This window comes from Mastomys coucha, unplaced genomic scaffold (genome assembly GCF_008632895.1).
Source record: "Mastomys coucha isolate ucsf_1 unplaced genomic scaffold, UCSF_Mcou_1 pScaffold21, whole genome shotgun sequence".
Taxonomy (NCBI): Eukaryota; Metazoa; Chordata; class Mammalia; order Rodentia; family Muridae; genus Mastomys; species Mastomys coucha.
The window spans coordinates 168,766,390-168,782,285 of NW_022196904.1; the positions used below are offsets into that span (position 1 = coordinate 168,766,390).

Below are 15,896 nucleotides of genomic sequence, written 5' to 3' on the forward strand. Positions count from 1 at the left end.
TTCAGCTGTTTGGAGCTTCTCATTTCAAGCAGCCCCTCCGTCCTCTTAGTCCCTACTTATCGGAATGGGCACGTCACAAAACGTTTGTTCTCTTGACAAAACACACCAAGTATTTTGCAGTTTTAAATTATTACACGAAGAAATACAATAATTCTTAAGATACAATGCATTCCGGATATTAGGAGCTGTGCTCTGGCAGCTCCAAAGACTGGAATGTGGCCGGCTGTTTCTCACTTCTCTGGGTACTTGGGAACTCTCCTGGCTTTGGCTCAGGCACCTGGGGGTTTGGAAAGAGGAACCTCCATATCGCCTGGAGCAGACACCCCTTGGGCTCCTCTGTACTCTTTCCAAAATAACAGGCACCCTACCCGCGCTTCCCTACACCTACCCCCCAACCCCCATCATGTTAGCTAGCTGGTAGGCGAAAGGCTTTGCAGCCCAGAGTGGGGCACAAAGCCCTAGATGCAAGCGGGAAGGCCCGGGGAGGCAGACCTGAGATGAGCAGTAAAAAAGAAGCCAGAAATTGATTTGGTCCTAAGACCAGAGCTGCACCCAGGCGACCGGCTTCTGGAGTGCTTTGGGTGTAATTACCATCTCCCGAAGGGTCCCTTAAACTGGGAGGTCGGAGAACTGGGAGGTCGGAGAACTAGGAGCCAGCAGAGGGTCTGGGAACTGGGTCCCAGCGATCCCTCTGGAGCACTAGTGTCACAAGCCACTTTCCCTAAGAGAGACTGAGCAAAGGGGCGCAATCCTAGCCTTTTGACCTTAAAGTGGTAAACTGTAGAGGTTTGGGGTGAGGGAACTCAAGGATGGGGGAATCAGAAGGAACTAATGGCTCAGAGACAGGCTGGCCAAGAGCATAGCCAGGCATGCGGCGGGGTGTGTACTTCATGTGGGCTTCTCAGGCTGGCGGTACTAGGTGCTCGCACCAGGAGAATGGAAATTAAGTGCAAAACCGCAGGCTCCGCCCAAAGATACGCGTGGGGCTCGGCCCCCGCCCAGATGCCACTCCCTATTTGGACGTTGCCGTGAGCCTGCCACTGCCCACTGCTTCCAATCATTACTCTGAATGGGACGCTTTAAATATGCGTAGACACGTCATGTTGTATGAGACCCAGTCTGTAGGGAGTGAGGCAGTATCTATATAAACGTGTCGAGGGTGGGCGGAGAAGGGTTAACGGAGGGAGGGAGGGAAGGTAGTGGGCAGGGGTCTGCAGCCCCGCAGCCGCAGTGGCTGGCAGCGCCTGGTGAGTTGTTTCCCTCAGCCTCTATCTAGGAGCGCTGAGCCGAGAAGGTGGGAGCATTCCGGAGGAAAATGGCCCATCTTGGGTAGGATGACACTTTTTAACTGAAATCGGGAGCAATGCCCGGGGTCTTCAGCATCAAGGAAGGCAAATTCTCTAATCGCTTAAGGGTTAGTACTGCCTTCCACTGAGAGTCTTGTTTTAAGAGTGGAAGTTTTGAATTTATTAATCTCTGGCTTGGCCCCTAACCCCTGGCCTTTTCTGGACCGGGCAGGTGAGCTCTGCACAGTTCTTGAGTCCCCTGCCTTCCTAGTGGCCTAGCACCACCCCACCCCCAACCCGGCAGTCTCACTATGATTTCCTGGGGGTTGAGCTGTTTGTCCATGCTGGGGGCTGCTGGCACCGCTCTCCTGTGTGCGGGTCTGCTGCTTGGCCTAGCCCAACAACTCTGGACCCTCCGCTGGACTCTGAGCCGGGATTGGGCCTCCACCTTGCCCCTACCCAAGGGCTCCATGGGCTGGCCATTCTTCGGTGAAACGCTGCACTGGTTGGTTCAGGTGAGTGGTTTTATCATTCGGCAATGCCCCCTTTTCTGCATCTCCCATCAGGGCGCTCTTGGTTCACAGGGCACCTCATAAGATTCCTTACCCAAGATTCTGGGGTTTTCGCAAACCCTACTCGCCATTGCCTAGCTGTTTCGTTCCTTCTACGAGACCCCATGTCACCGAGTTTTATTTATGCTCATTCAGATAACAACGTAGGGGCTGTAAACCAGGGGCTTAGGGAGGGTTTTGAGGAATGCGGTACCCATGTTTTGCAAACAGACAAGCAACGTCTCCGCCATGCATTCTTGAGCACTCAGATTCTCAATCTAACCCTGTATCTCACCTCACCAGTGGGCTTCTATGATCCCATCGAGTAGCTGAGTGGAGATCTTGTTTTGTAACTAATGTGACAAGGGAGTTGTTAGGAAGAGGCAGTTGGGATGTCTGAGACAGAGTTCCAGCCCTGCTGACCCAGAGACCCTTCGAGCTCCGCCTTGTTTGCAGGGTTCTCGCTTCCACAGTTCCCGCCGCGAGCGCTATGGGACAGTGTTTAAGACGCACCTTCTGGGCAGGCCAGTGATCCGGGTGAGCGGCGCTGAGAACGTGCGCACCATCCTGCTGGGTGAGCACCGCCTGGTGCGTAGCCAGTGGCCGCAGAGCGCGCATATTCTGCTAGGTTCACACACACTCCTTGGCGCGGTTGGCGAGCCCCACCGGCAACGGCGCAAGGTGAGGAAAAAAACCAAAAGAACGTAAAAGATCCATGGACTCTTAGGTTCCTGCAGTGAGCCAGGCCAGGGCCTGGTGTTCCACATATACTGAGAACTTGATCAGGGTCCCGGCTAAACGAACAGGTAGCCCAAAGCAAGTCTCCTTACACTTCCGGGTTTTGAATTGTAAAACCAAGGCAAGGCTTCAAGTCTTCTATTCCAGAGCGTCTGTGAGTTGCCAGCAACTTTTGGGATTCAGATTTAAGAGGGTTCAGGGAAGACTTTGTGGAGCAGCTAGCAGCATTTGGACCCTAGTGGATGGGAGGGGCTCTGTACATCAAAGTGGTAGAATCCAAGCCAACAAGTTTAGGCTACGAGACCCCATGTGCGGCTCAGAAGAGGAAGAAGGGACTGGACTTCAGGCAGAGGAGTCGCACAGCACAAGAAGCCAGCCTTAGTCGGGCAGTGGTGGCGCATGCCTTTAATCCCAGCACTTGGGAGGCAGAGGCAGGCAGATTTCTGAGTTCGAGGCCAGCTTGGTCTACAGAGTGAGTTCTACAAAGTGAGTTCTACAAAGTGAGTTCCAGGACAGCCAGGGCTACACAGAGAAACCCTGTCTCAAAAAACAACAACAACAACAAAAGAAGCCACCCTTCCCTGCGCTGATCCGCGCTCTCCCCACAGGTCCTGGCGCGAGTGTTCAGCCGCCCCGCTCTGGAGAAATTCGTGCCACGGCTGCAGGGGGCGCTGCGGCGAGAGGTGCGCTCTTGGTGCGCAGCCCAACGACCGGTGGCTGTTTACCAGGCAGCCAAAGCACTCACTTTCCGCATGGCCGCGCGCATCCTGTTGGGTCTGCAGCTGGAGGAAGCGCGATGCACCGAGCTGGCCCAGACCTTTGAGCAGCTGGTGGAGAACCTCTTTTCACTGCCCTTGGACGTACCGTTCAGCGGCCTGCGCAAGGTAATGCCGCCCCAGACCTTAGCCCAAGGCTCCAGAGGTTCTCCCAAACCAGAAGGGATCCCCTGGACCCAGGCGTGGCCCAGCGTGCCATAGGGTGTTTGTTGGTGGGGACCAGGACTGCATCTCTTCGGACTCTCTGTGTGACCCCCGGGCAGGCCACACACCCTTTATGGGATGCTCCTGACTCACACCCTCGCGTCAGTGTAGCTTTCTTGAGTTTGGATCTTAGTGGCAGGCATCCAGGCAGGCAGGCGGTTTGTCCTTTCTCAAAGTGGTGCTCCCAAGCAACCTCTCCAACACCCTTTGGAAGGTTGGCTCTGCGGAGTGCGCGGGAGCTGGAGGCCGCAGACGAAGTCGGGCGCCGGCTCTAGTCTAAGGGATGGTTGTCGGCTCGGAGCCCGCGGCCCTGGGCCCGCTGGTTTCCGGATCTGAAAAGCCTTTTTGGAGTCATGGGCGGGGCCCCAGAGCTAAAGGAAGCTGGGTCCTGCCTTCTTTCTCCCGTTGCCCTAGAGCTTTCGTCGCTTGAATAAAAATATTACATCTGAGAAAGAATCTGATTCTGTGCAATGGTCACATTGCGCGCGTTTTCTGGTCTGGCCCTTGCAACCTGCTAAGTGTTATTCTCATATTATTGACAAGCAGGCCTCCATGAAGTCAGGCGCTCAGGACAAGCGAGAACTCAGTCAAGATTTGAACAAGATACTTCTGGCTACAAACTCAAGTGTTCTGTTTCAGTGCTTCCCCCAGCGGGATGTTTTGGCTGGGCTTGCTTCCTGAACTCGGAGAGCCATCCCTGCCCTCTTTGCCCAACCCCTCTCTGACAGAAGCTAACCATTTAGAACATAATGATAGTGTACTCCCTAGAGTTTTGTCAAGTGCCCCTTTTCTTAGCATGGATGCTCACTGCCTTATCTTGAGTCTGGTTCAAGGCTAGCTGGACCTTCATGGTTCTATGTCAGATATGGGCACTGGAAGGCAACAAATACTTCACCGCTCAGGGCTTTATGTTCTGGCCTCTAGGTGACAGCAACTGCCTTGCCAGAGGGGGCTGATAATGATAACCATGGTAGTGATGCTTGTAGACAGTAGACAAATCTATGGCCACTTATTGAGCCATGCCTACCATGTATTAGGAGTACAGCTAAGAGTCACACGAGGACCTAGACCACCATCCCTAATGCTTCGATCCTTTAATTCTAATGTTGTAGTAACCCCAACTATAAAATGATTTTTATTGCCACTCCGTAGCTGTAATTTTGCTACTGTTTTGAGCTGTAAATGAGAGCATCTGTGTTTTTCAATGGTCTTAGGGAGGAGACCCCTGTGAAAAGATCACCCACGTCCTCAGAGGGGTCTCGACCCACAGGTTGAGAAACTCTGGTTGAGAACCTCCGCTCTGGGCGGATGCGGGTAGTCCAGCCTGCCTCCTCTCCAGCCTCCCTACCCCACTGGCCTCTCTTCCTGCGCACTAGGGCATCCGGGCCAGGGACCAGCTGTATCAGCGTCTGGATGAGGCCATTGTGGAGAAGCTTCAGGAGGAACGGACAGCAGAGCCAGGCGATGCCCTGCACTTGATTATTAACAGCGCTAGGGAGCTGGGCCGTGAGCCCTCAGTGCAAGAGCTGAAGGTAGGTGATGGAAGGCCACTCCTCCCTCCCCTCCCCCCGCCCCACTCAACTCTCCTTCCTCAGAAACCACAGGCCAGGCGCAGTCCATTCCCAGTCCTATCCTGCTTCCCACTCCTTTGAGGCACAGACTTAGGATGAAAAAGAAGGGCTCTGGTTATGACTCTATCACACCTGCCAGCAGCTGTGAAGCCTTGGCCCTTCTTCCAAGTCTGGCCCTACAAGCTCTGGATCTATACAGCTCACCTCTAGGCCCCTCCTACATCCCATCTCTCAAAGCATGCTTTTGCCATCCTCCTACCTGCGCAGCTGTGCTCTCTCCCCCTCTGAACTCTCAAGGTCCCGAGTCGTCCTCAAAGCTACATCTTTTCCTTGCCAAATCAACACTCCTTCTTTTATAAGCCACCCTGACACTTGGCACCTTAGCACCTGGCACCCACCCATTTTGCCCTTGCTGCTGCAAAGCCTCCTGTACAATTGGGATTCCTTCCCGTGTAGGTAGAGCATGTGTGGTGGAGGGCTTCCAAAGTCAAGACATACTAAGAGGGCCAGAGACATTTAGAAACCTGACGGCTTCAGTCTCCCATGAGTCACTGTCATGCGCTCTTTGGCCTCAGTTTCCCCCACTCCTTTTCCACTAAACCACTAAAAGTTAGGAGCCCAGCTTTCTCTGAGAATGGGATTATTATTAATTTCTTCTCTTGATGGGTGTGAAGTTCAGAAGCAACAAAGGATTTACGAGAAAATGAGCAATAAAATTTGAGTCCTGGGGACCCAAGTATCCAAGATAGTGCCAGGCTATGACAGGAAGCCATGAAGAAAGAAGTGAGAAGTGTGCCCTTTGACAGAAGGGAGTGACAAGGCTTGGTAGAAGGGACCCTTTGGCCAGTGTGAACAGAGAGGATGTCTGGCTCTGGAGTCTCCATTTTAACTTCCTTTTGTCCAAGGTAGAACCAGCTGTCAGTCTCCAACCAGGTCAGTATTCACTACACAAAGACTATTATGGACTTGCTCAATGCCAGATTCTGTGCAGGGGATGCAGAATAGCTACGTTGTTTCAAGCTCTCTGGGGTGGGTGGTGTACATTCACCCTGCGGTCACAGGAAACAACTTGCAGGCATAAACACCGGTGCGACCCTGAAGGGCAGGCGTAAGGCGGGCGATGGGGCCTGTGGAAAATCCGTTTGCATAGCAGGGCCGAGAGGGTAAGCAAGAAGGCAGCCAAGAACCTGCTGGCACTGGAGCAAGGCTGGTGCTAGAGGAATGAAGGGAAGGAGAAAAGGACATCTACCCCTCAGACTCAGTGCTGAAATTATTAGTTCTAGGAGTGCCTTTCAGAGCCTTAGTTTCCAATCTCATAAGAGCAGTAATTGCTCCCCGCGGGGTGAAGGCGGGAGTCTAATGATTTAAAGCACAAAGGATAAAGGACAGAATAATATCCCTGTATTACCTCTGAGAACACGTCCAAAACGGGTGTATATAGATGCTGCCTATCGCTCAACAGGACTTTCCCCCAAGTGATAGGCCTGAGTTTTGACCGATTTCGGAGCCAGGGGCAGGAAGGACATCAAGGCACTATTCCGAGCACAAGAGAACGTTTAGATGCTTTATACCTTCGGTAGGTTCAGAACCTCCCGGCTGTCTTGCAGGAGTTGGCTGTGGAGCTCCTCTTCGCGGCCTTTTTCACCACGGCCAGCGCCAGCACATCCCTCATCCTGCTGCTTTTGCAGCACCCAGCAGCCATCACCAAAATCCAGCAGGAGCTGTCAGCGCAGGGGCTGGGGCGGGCGTGCAGCTGCGCTCCCCGGGCCTCAGGATCTCAACCGGACTGCGGCTGTGAGCCTGACCTTAGCCTGGCCGTGCTGGGCCGTTTGCGCTACGTCGACTGCGTAGTCAAGGAGGTGCTGCGCCTCCTACCGCCGGTGTCCGGGGGCTACCGCACTGCACTGCGCACCTTTGAGCTGGACGTAAGTGCGCCGCACCGCGGGCTTCTAGATGCTTGCAGCCGCGCTGGGATGAAAAGAGGGCAGGAGGAATTAGAGCTTTCCCCTGCCAGGGCCTCAGCTTTCTTTCCTGTAAAATGGGTTGAGCCCTATTCTATTTCCCGGACTCTTTCTTCCTCAGACCCCAGTAGATACATGCAAAGCCTCTTGCCTGAAGAGCTGGTAAGGTTAGCAGTTTTATATCCTTCAGCTTTTGTCAGTGATCCAGCTAGGTCAATTCAATTAGAACTGACTTTTAGAAAGCAAACATTTTTCTCTGAGCCGCACTTGGTTGGACAAGGTTAAGAACCAGGCCCAACTACATCTCAGAATAACCTCGGGCAGTTTTCCCTTTACTGTGGGCCTCAGTTTACCTTCTGGGAGGAAGTAGGTTTGGTTTTTCCAGCTCTGATACTCCATATGAGGTTAGGGGTGTTTGATGAATTGGTAACTTTGAGGTTTGGGGAATTCACACAGCAGAACTTGAGGGCCTCTGCCTGAAGAGCTTTGCCGCAGGACCCGGAGCAGTGTGTGTGTGTGTGTGTGTGTGTGTGTGTGTGTGTAGGGTGTCAGAGATTGTGCCCACAGAGAGCTCCATGCAGAGAGGGAGGGGACCAAGACCATGGAGTGAAGCAGGGAGATCTCTCTCGTGCTGCATGGGTAGCAGACACAGGGATGGACTGCCTGGAAGGGGAACTGCCCAGTCTAAGGCTGTCCTGAGAAGTGACTTGGATGCTCACACTTGATGCTGCAGGGGTGATGTGCCCAGGAAAACAGAAGAGAAACAGAGGACCCGGTAGCTTCCCGGGCAGTAGGATGAGGCTCAGGGAAGGTCCACCTCACTCCCCTCTGTTGTACAGATGGAGAAACTGAGAGTTAGAGAGGAGAGAACACCCCTCTTGAGAACTTGAATAGTAATGACCTTCCACAGGCTTCAGGAAAATGCAATCATTGGAGGGACAGGTGGCATTATAGTTCAGGAATTGAAGACGCGAACAAGCATAACAGGCGGGGAATGTAGGTCAGTGGCAGGAGCTCATTCCTAGCTTGAATGAGGCCCTGAGTTTGCAATACCCAGCAGGGGGTGATGGTGTGTGTGTGGGGGGGGGGAGGTTGGTTAAAAGGACTGAGGGTGGGTGTGGGCAAAGAGGGCGTGCACCCTTTTAAAGCGGTAACCAGAAGATAGTATAATAGTCCAGAGGTGAGCGAGAAGGTGGGAAAGAAAGTCTTTAGTTAAATGCAAAGACTTTGGGCTGTTTAACTCCGACAGCTGGTAGCTACATTCTTACAATGCAAGTCCCCTGTGTCAGAAGAAAACAGGAAGAAAAAGCCAACAAACTCATAAGTAATTTTAGATCTCATGGGTACTAATGCGTGCCAACCTCCTCTTAAAATTCCCTCAACAACGTGGACATTTTTTTTTTTATTTTACTTTTCCCAACTAAGAAATGGGGGTGGGAGGAAGCAGTCCAAGATCTTACAGCCGACGGGATTTCAACGCAGATCTACTGGCTTCAGGATTAATTAATCACAGTCCCCTGGAGTATTATTTGGCGCTTCTGGGGTGAGGCGCGCGGGGCGGGGTAGGCTCCAGCCATTTCCCTGTGCTTCGGGATCAACACGGGCCTCCTCACTTCGCAGGGTTACCAGATCCCCAAAGGCTGGAGCGTAATGTATAGCATCCGAGACACGCACGAGACGGCCGCAGTGTACCGTAGCCCGCCCGAGGGCTTCGATCCCGAGCGCTTCGGCGTGGAGAGTGAAGGCGCGAGGGGCGCCGGCGGCCGCTTTCATTACATCCCGTTCGGCGGCGGTGCGCGCAGCTGCCTGGGCCAGGAGCTAGCGCAGGCGGTGCTGCAACTGCTCGCCGTCGAGCTGGTGCGCACCGCGCGCTGGGAGCTGGCCACACCTGCCTTCCCCGCGATGCAGACGGTGCCCATCGTGCATCCGGTGGACGGGCTGCTGCTCTTTTTCCACCCTCTTCAGACTTTGGGTGCGGGGGATGAGTTACCCTTCTGATTTGCTGCTTCTCTAGCCTTGGTTTGCCCAATAGCTGCTGCGTGCACACGCCGCCAATCTTCAGCGTCCTGGGTCCTCACCGCGCTTATATTCATCGAGTCACGGGTTTAACAAACACGGGACAACTCTGCTAGGCTGGAAGTAGTAGATAGAGTGAGCCACAGCCGCCGCAGTGGAGAAGCGCTGGGCTTGGGGAAAGAGAGTAGGAGGCATGCCCCACACCGTTGGCATGTCCCAAGATCTCAAAGCAGCCAGCGACGGAGAGAACCTATTTCCACTAAATGAAACCTGGCTTCACCTTACTGTGGCAAGTCCTCAGGGAGTTTAGAAAGGCAGGAGTGAAGGTGTTGTTAGGCATTTGTATCAAACTAGAAGAGAATTTGCAACTTTTTAAAGTTAGCAGAGATACCAGGATTGTTACCAGACCCACCTGATGTTTGTCCAAGAGGGCCCCGGAGCTTCTACTGGCTCAACACTAGCAGATTCGACTGGAGCCTTTTGAAAAGAAAAATTCCTTCTTCATGAAATTATTTAATACTCATTTATATAGAAAATACTATGTTCTCTGGCAATGTCTCTAAGTCTGGCTAATGTGAGGTTGAGACATTATCCCTTCTTGGGAGAATTGAGATAAACAAGAGATTGTAGATGTTTAAACAGGAAGGCCACGAAGTAGCATTCCCTGCCAGTGGCTGAGCAAGGGGGTTGGGGCTCAGTTGGGCAGCTATTCCCCACCCCTCTGCGCGGTGTGATGGCCAAGGGTGGAGAGGATGGGGTGCAGAGACATACCTGAGGGACATACTGTAGCCTATACACAGAGGGTCTAGAAGTTGGGCAGCCTCAGTCCTATGCTTCCCTCTGGACCACGGATCTGGATGCTGGGTTTTGGAGCATCTCTGTACTGATTGCAGAGTTGTTCTGCTTACTGTTTCGCTCCCCTCACTGAGTGGGGCCTGGCGATTAGGAGCCACTGCTGTCCTTCACCCTCTTCCATCGCTCAATCCCCCTCACCTCTGAGCCCATGTTACCCGTGGAACTCAGCCCTTTTGCTTTTCATAGCTATCTCTAGTCTAAAGGTCTGTCTGGCCTTTCCAATCCAGAGGGTCCCACCACTGCTTAAATCAAAGCCACTATCATCTGCCTTCATTCCCCGAAGCCCTCTTCAAGCTGCCATCCATGTTCCCATACTGCTGGGCAAGAGGACATAATCGGTGAGCCAGGGAAGCTGTACCTAGCCTAGATGGACCCTGTAGGAGGAAATTGGTAGCCTCCTGACCTTATACTTGAATCCACTTATAATGTGGAGCCTGGGGCTTGGTGGCAAGGGGGACATAGCAGCTATTGGGATTAACACTACTGCAACCCCTAAACAGGACAGCTAGTAAGCCATAGCTTGTCTGAGTAGAGGCCAGCTTGAGCTCTGCAGGCACCAGAGGGAGCAAAGGTATCATGGTGCAGGCCTACAACATTGAGCATCCTAGAAGCCAGGACCTAGATGAGGAGGTCCAAAGGCCCCAGAAGGTCGATTTGGATTTGGGGTGGGGGTGGGTGGGAATTAGGGTGGCACCTTTCAGAAGCCAGGACAAACTGGTTCAAAGAGATTTGTTTGCTTGCTTTGGGGACTGGACCACCTATAAGCACATGGAAGTGCCTCTGATTCTCCCGTCATTTTCCATAGCTGCTCATATCAATACCATTGATATTAAGGAATGTGTAGGCTCCCAGTTTAGTAACCCCAAGTTTGTAGGGAAAGAGCAGATGTAGTTCTTGCTCCTTGGACTTCTGCCACTCACATAAAGAAGCAGACAATGAGTAAGCCAGCAACACAAAACCAAAAACCAACCAACCAAGCAAACATACAAAAACCACTGGAACCTCCCAGTGGTGAAAAGCATAGAGACATTAAAAAGCAACAAAACCCTTTAAAAACAAAACAAAAACACAGAGTGCTTCCGACCTGAATTCCAACAGTTGGTCAAGCAAACCGGTCTGAGGTGATATTGGCAGGAATCAGGCACTGTGGCCTGGGTTTCCAGCCAGTGTTGGGAACAGCAGCAGATATGGAACCGGGAGACCAGAGAGAAAGCTAGAGAGGGCTGAAGAGAAAGCCCAGGAGCTCATGGGGGCCACCTGATTGCTGTGACTCATGTCCACTAGAGAAAACAAAACAGCAGAAACAACCACCACAGGAAACCTGATCCCAGAGCTCTGATCCCTTAGTAATAGGAAAACTGGCCAATATTTTGTTTCCCAGAAAGCCATCCTTCCTTCCCCACAGACCACTACCCAATAAACTTTGGTGAAGTTCCTAGATCAAGTTCTTATTGGGCTGGTAATTTATTGACCTCCCTCGCCCTTCAAGAAGATATTAAGTGATCTTGCACGCTAACATTTAATGATTTCCTACCAGGAGGCCCGTGGATCTTGATGGCCAGTTAGATTTCGTATTTATTTTTTAAATATTGTTTTTCCTTGTGGTCATTTCCAGCATGCTAGCTAGCCCGGCTCATCTTGTAAACAGGCGCAGGCTGAACTTGGTGGGGTGGCCCGGCAGAGTTCACTGAGATGTCACGGTCCGGCCTGCAAGGGTCACAGGCGGGTCAGGCTAAAGGATTGGGAATGGGCCCCAGGTCACGCCCCCGCTGGCCGGTTTTGCACACCGGCCGGAGGCGCTCTCCTGAAAGGGGCGGACCGAAGTTTCTGAGAATTACCTCCAGCACAATTCGTCCGCGTTCCTGCCGGTGCCAGAAATCGGTTCGCATTCTTTACAGTAAGCAAATCATTACAAGATATGACTGCGGCAGCGCCCGCCTCCCCAGAGCTTCTGAAAAGCTGGTCAGGGATAGTTTGGGGGAACCACTGAGTCCCCGAAATGCAACCCATGGGCATCCCGGCTTAGAGAGTCGCTTGGTTTGTGCGGTCCTCGAGATCTTTGAGGTCATTTTATGACACACACACACACCAACCCCAGGGGGACGTTTAGGGACCACCGCAGGAAGGCCACATGTTGAACAGCTTTCAGAAAGCAAATTTTTCATCCCCAGTGGACTCTTCCCAAGGGCTGAGGGTGTGCTTTCGCTGGAGCCCATGTTCAGTTCTAAACAAACACACGTCATACTGTTAGTTTTCCGCGCCACTGGTGCGTTCAGTGCTCAAACCAAGGCAATGTGTGGCGCTGGCTGGCCGAAGCCGCGTGGCGGGAGGACGTGGGAAGCCGAGTCTGTGGGCGCGCGCGCACCACGCAGTTCCCCTGTGCCCGTTATAGGCTGAAGTTCGACAGTCTCTGGACTCAGTCCCCAGTACAGATTCCCATAACATTCCCAAAGGCTGGTGGTGGCAGAAGCAAAGAGCCAAACAACCCTCTTACTAGGCTTCCTGGCTTTACAGTGGGGGGATCTGGGAGAGTAAAGGGAAGATTCTAGAGCCCCGAAACAAGACCACCCTATTAGCGCAGCCTAATGTGCCATTTGGAAGCAGAAGCCCCCTTTGGGAACTCACAGTTGCCTTGAGATCAACTTTGTCTTAAGAGAAACAGACAATCTGGTGGCTCGCCCAAGATACAGGCAAGCCAAGGTGGAAAGGGACTCCTGGGTTTCCTCCCTGTCTTCCTCCCCATACTTGCCTGGGCTGAGGGCCCTCTTCCCGGCCGCTTGGCTGGAGTTGCAAGTCCCAAAGCTATAGGAATTGGACCAGCTTGGCGGTATTATTACTACAGCTGGGGACTTTGGAGCCTCTGGTCTCCTTAGTACGCCACCCCACCAGAGCTTAGAGCAGGGAATCAGGCGCGTGCAAGGCTGCACCTGGGGTCCCAGAGACCTGGAGGCTTACTTGCTTTGAACTCGAAAGCAGGATTTTCCAAGGCTTCATGCGCTGGCTCGCCTGTGGGGCCCTGGAAAGCTAGAGTCCACGGTCCGCCTGTCATACTTGACCTCCGAGACTGGCTAGGACCTTCGCCCTGGGATCTTCTTGAGATCCTTGGAGATCAGGAAGCGTTTGGGATCTCATTTACTCAACGGGTGGATCAAGTCCCCGGAACCGGTGATTCTTGAACGCGCTTTCCAAGCAAATGGAAAAGAGCCCAGGAGGCGCCTGTAAATGGAGAGCTAGGAAGGCTTCGGGCTTGGGCAGCAGGTCCGACCGGGCGCGAGGGACAGCAGAGAGACAGCTAGGAAAGCCAGGACTCTAAATTCCCGCTTCTTGGAACCCCGATCTACAACCCACTGCCCCCCCCGCGCCCCCGCCCGCAGCCGCTCCGTAGTAACTCTGCTCACCTAGGACAGGGAAGGAGGTGTTCCTAGCCCCGCACCCCCAGGAGGCGCGCTCAGAGGGAAGCCGCCAGTGCGCCGCCTCTGCCTCGGCGCAGAACAAACGGTTAAAGATTTTTTGGGCAGCGCCTCAAGGGGGGAGGAGCCAGGGGCCCGATCCGCAATTAAAGATGAACTTTGGGTGAACTAATTTGTCTGACCAAGGTAACGTGGGCAGTAACCTGGGCGGCCTTATAAAGAGGGCGCGCGGCGGGGTTCGGAGCGAGGGCGACGGCGGCAGGTGGCGCGGGAGGCTGCTGCGTGCCATGGGGCTCCCGGCTCTGCTGGCCAGCGCTCTCTGCACCTTCGTGCTGCCGCTGCTGCTCTTCCTGGCGGCGCTCAAGCTCTGGGACCTGTACTGTGTGAGCAGCCGCGATCGCAGCTGCGCCCTCCCCTTGCCCCCCGGTACCATGGGCTTCCCATTCTTTGGGGAAACATTGCAGATGGTGCTGCAGGTAAGGGAGCTCGGGAAGGGACTTGACGCTTCCCCGGATTCCGCCTCAGCTCTGGGCCTGGGCTGAAGGCGGGATAAGCGTCCTCGCGAGGGAGGCGACCACGGCTTGGAAGAGGGGCTAGACGGAGGCCAGATGCTCCCCGGCGCCCCCTCATGCGGGTTGCGGGTCTCTCTCCTCCACCTCCCTCTCAGCGGAGGAAGTTTCTGCAGATGAAGCGCAGGAAATACGGCTTCATCTACAAGACGCATCTGTTTGGGCGGCCCACGGTGCGGGTGATGGGCGCGGATAATGTACGGCGCATCTTGCTGGGAGAGCACAGGTTGGTGTCGGTGCACTGGCCCGCGTCGGTGCGCACCATCCTGGGCGCCGGCTGCCTCTCCAACCTGCACGATTCCTCGCACAAGCAGCGAAAGAAGGTGAGGGTGAGCTGGCAACTCCTTGGCTAGCAGGGGGACCTCATTCTAAGGCTTGGCTCAGGCAAATAGATGCGGGACGAGAGCTAGCCCTATGTGGTGGGGACCAGGACCTTCTCTGTCTGAGATCCACTTTAGCTTTTCCTACCAGCACGAGCGTTAGGGCTGGAGGGACTGAGATTCTTGAAAGGGTACCCGGGAAGGCGAAGTGGGGGTGGGAGAGTTGGGGGACAGTAGAGGATTGTAACGCTCTCTGCTCCTGGCGGGGTTCAGGTGATAATGCAGGCCTTCAGCCGCGAGGCGCTCCAGTGCTATGTGCCAGTGATCGCCGAGGAAGTGAGCAGCTGTCTGGAGCAGTGGCTAAACTGCGGCGAGCGCGGCCTCCTGGTCTACCCCGAGGTGAAGCGCCTCATGTTCCGCATCGCCATGCGCATCCTGCTGGGCTGCGAGCCGGGTCCAGCGGGAGGCGGGGAGGACGAACAGCAGCTCGTGGAGGCTTTCGAGGAGATGACCCGCAATCTCTTCTCTCTCCCCATTGACGTGCCCTTTAGCGGCCTGTACCGGGTAAGGGCGGTTCGCGGAGTCTGGAGGAGGGGGAACGCAAGCTCTGGCGTCCGCTCACCGCCACGTTCTCTCTGTGCGCAGGGCGTGAAGGCGCGGAACCTTATTCACGCGCGCATCGAGGAGAACATTCGCGCCAAGATCCGCCGGCTTCAGGCTGCGGAGCCGGATGAGGGTTGCAAGGACGCGCTGCAGCTCCTGATTGAGCACTCGTGGGAGAGGGGAGAGAGGCTGGATATGCAGGTGAGAAACAGTTTCAAAAGGTGTCAAGAGCCAGGGAGTGTCTCTGACTTCCCAGACACACTTTTTGGGGGTCTCCAAAGCCCTGTCAGCACCCCTTCCGCCCCCAGCTTCTTCCAAGTGAGCGTTGATGCTAGGTCTAGAGAGGCAGTTCTCAATCTGTGGGTCGCGACCCCTTTGCGGAGCCAAACAACCCTTTCAAAAGGGTCGCCTAAGAGCATCCTGCAATCCGATATTTACATCACGAAACAGTAGCAAAATTACAGTTATGAAATAGCGACGAAGGTAATTTTATCGTTGGGGGTCACCACAACATGAGGAACCGTTTTAAAGGGAGGCAGCATTGGGAACCATTGGTCTTAGAGAGCTGTGGAAGAGGGTGACTGATTAAAGGTACCAAAGTTCAAAGGGCAAGTCTCATTTGCAAAGGTTAAAAGAACATTGGGAGGTATTAATAAAATCGTGACTTTAGGAAGAGTAGGATTAAGGGAGTTTTGCATTTTTTGTTTGCGTTTCTTTGACTTTCTATGAGCAAAATGTTCTTGACCCTTGAAGTCTTCTGTGCAATGTCCTCAGGTCAGTTCTTTGTAACAATGGTGCTATAAACTGCACGCAGATCTGTATCAACTTCCGGTTTTATCCTTAGGCACTAAAACAGTCGTCAACAGAGCTCCTCTTTGGTGGCCATGAAACTACGGCCAGTGCAGCCACATCCCTGACCACTTACCTAGGACTCTACCCACATGTCCTCCAGAAAGTTCGAGAAGAGATAAAGAGCAAGGTAGGAGGATTCTAGAGGTTCCCTATTTGCCTAGGACTTTCCTGTACTGCTCCCCCC

General features: G+C 53.7%; 2 protein-coding genes across 3 annotated transcripts in view; both read left to right on the top strand.

The window, feature by feature from the left end:
- The first annotated feature begins 913 nt into the window (after positions 1-913).
- LOC116103796 (cytochrome P450 26C1) lies at positions 914-11,402 on the top strand. Its single transcript, XM_031390198.1, has 6 exons — positions 914-1,801; positions 2,294-2,518; positions 3,184-3,459; positions 4,932-5,087; positions 6,734-7,051; positions 8,708-11,402. Exons 1-6 carry the CDS (start codon positions 1,598-1,600, stop codon positions 9,083-9,085), a joined length of 1,557 nt encoding a protein of 518 aa, XP_031246058.1. The 5' UTR covers positions 914-1,597; the 3' UTR covers positions 9,086-11,402.
- A 971-nt stretch (positions 11,403-12,373) lies between these two features.
- LOC116103797 (cytochrome P450 26A1) overlaps positions 12,374-15,896 on the top strand; it is a 4,920-nt gene continuing 1,397 nt past the window's right edge. Inside the window, exons 1-5 of one of the 2 annotated variants that reach the window (XM_031390200.1) lie at positions 12,374-13,554; positions 14,036-14,260; positions 14,531-14,821; positions 14,903-15,061; positions 15,705-15,839. In XM_031390200.1, coding sequence (XP_031246060.1) covers positions 14,054-14,260; positions 14,531-14,821; positions 14,903-15,061; positions 15,705-15,839 — 792 coding nt within the window. In that variant the 5' untranslated portion in view covers positions 12,374-13,554; positions 14,036-14,053. Of the gene's footprint in view, positions 13,845-14,035; positions 14,261-14,530; positions 14,822-14,902; positions 15,062-15,704; positions 15,840-15,896 lie in introns of both variants that reach the window. The other variant, XM_031390199.1, reaches the window with a different exon arrangement.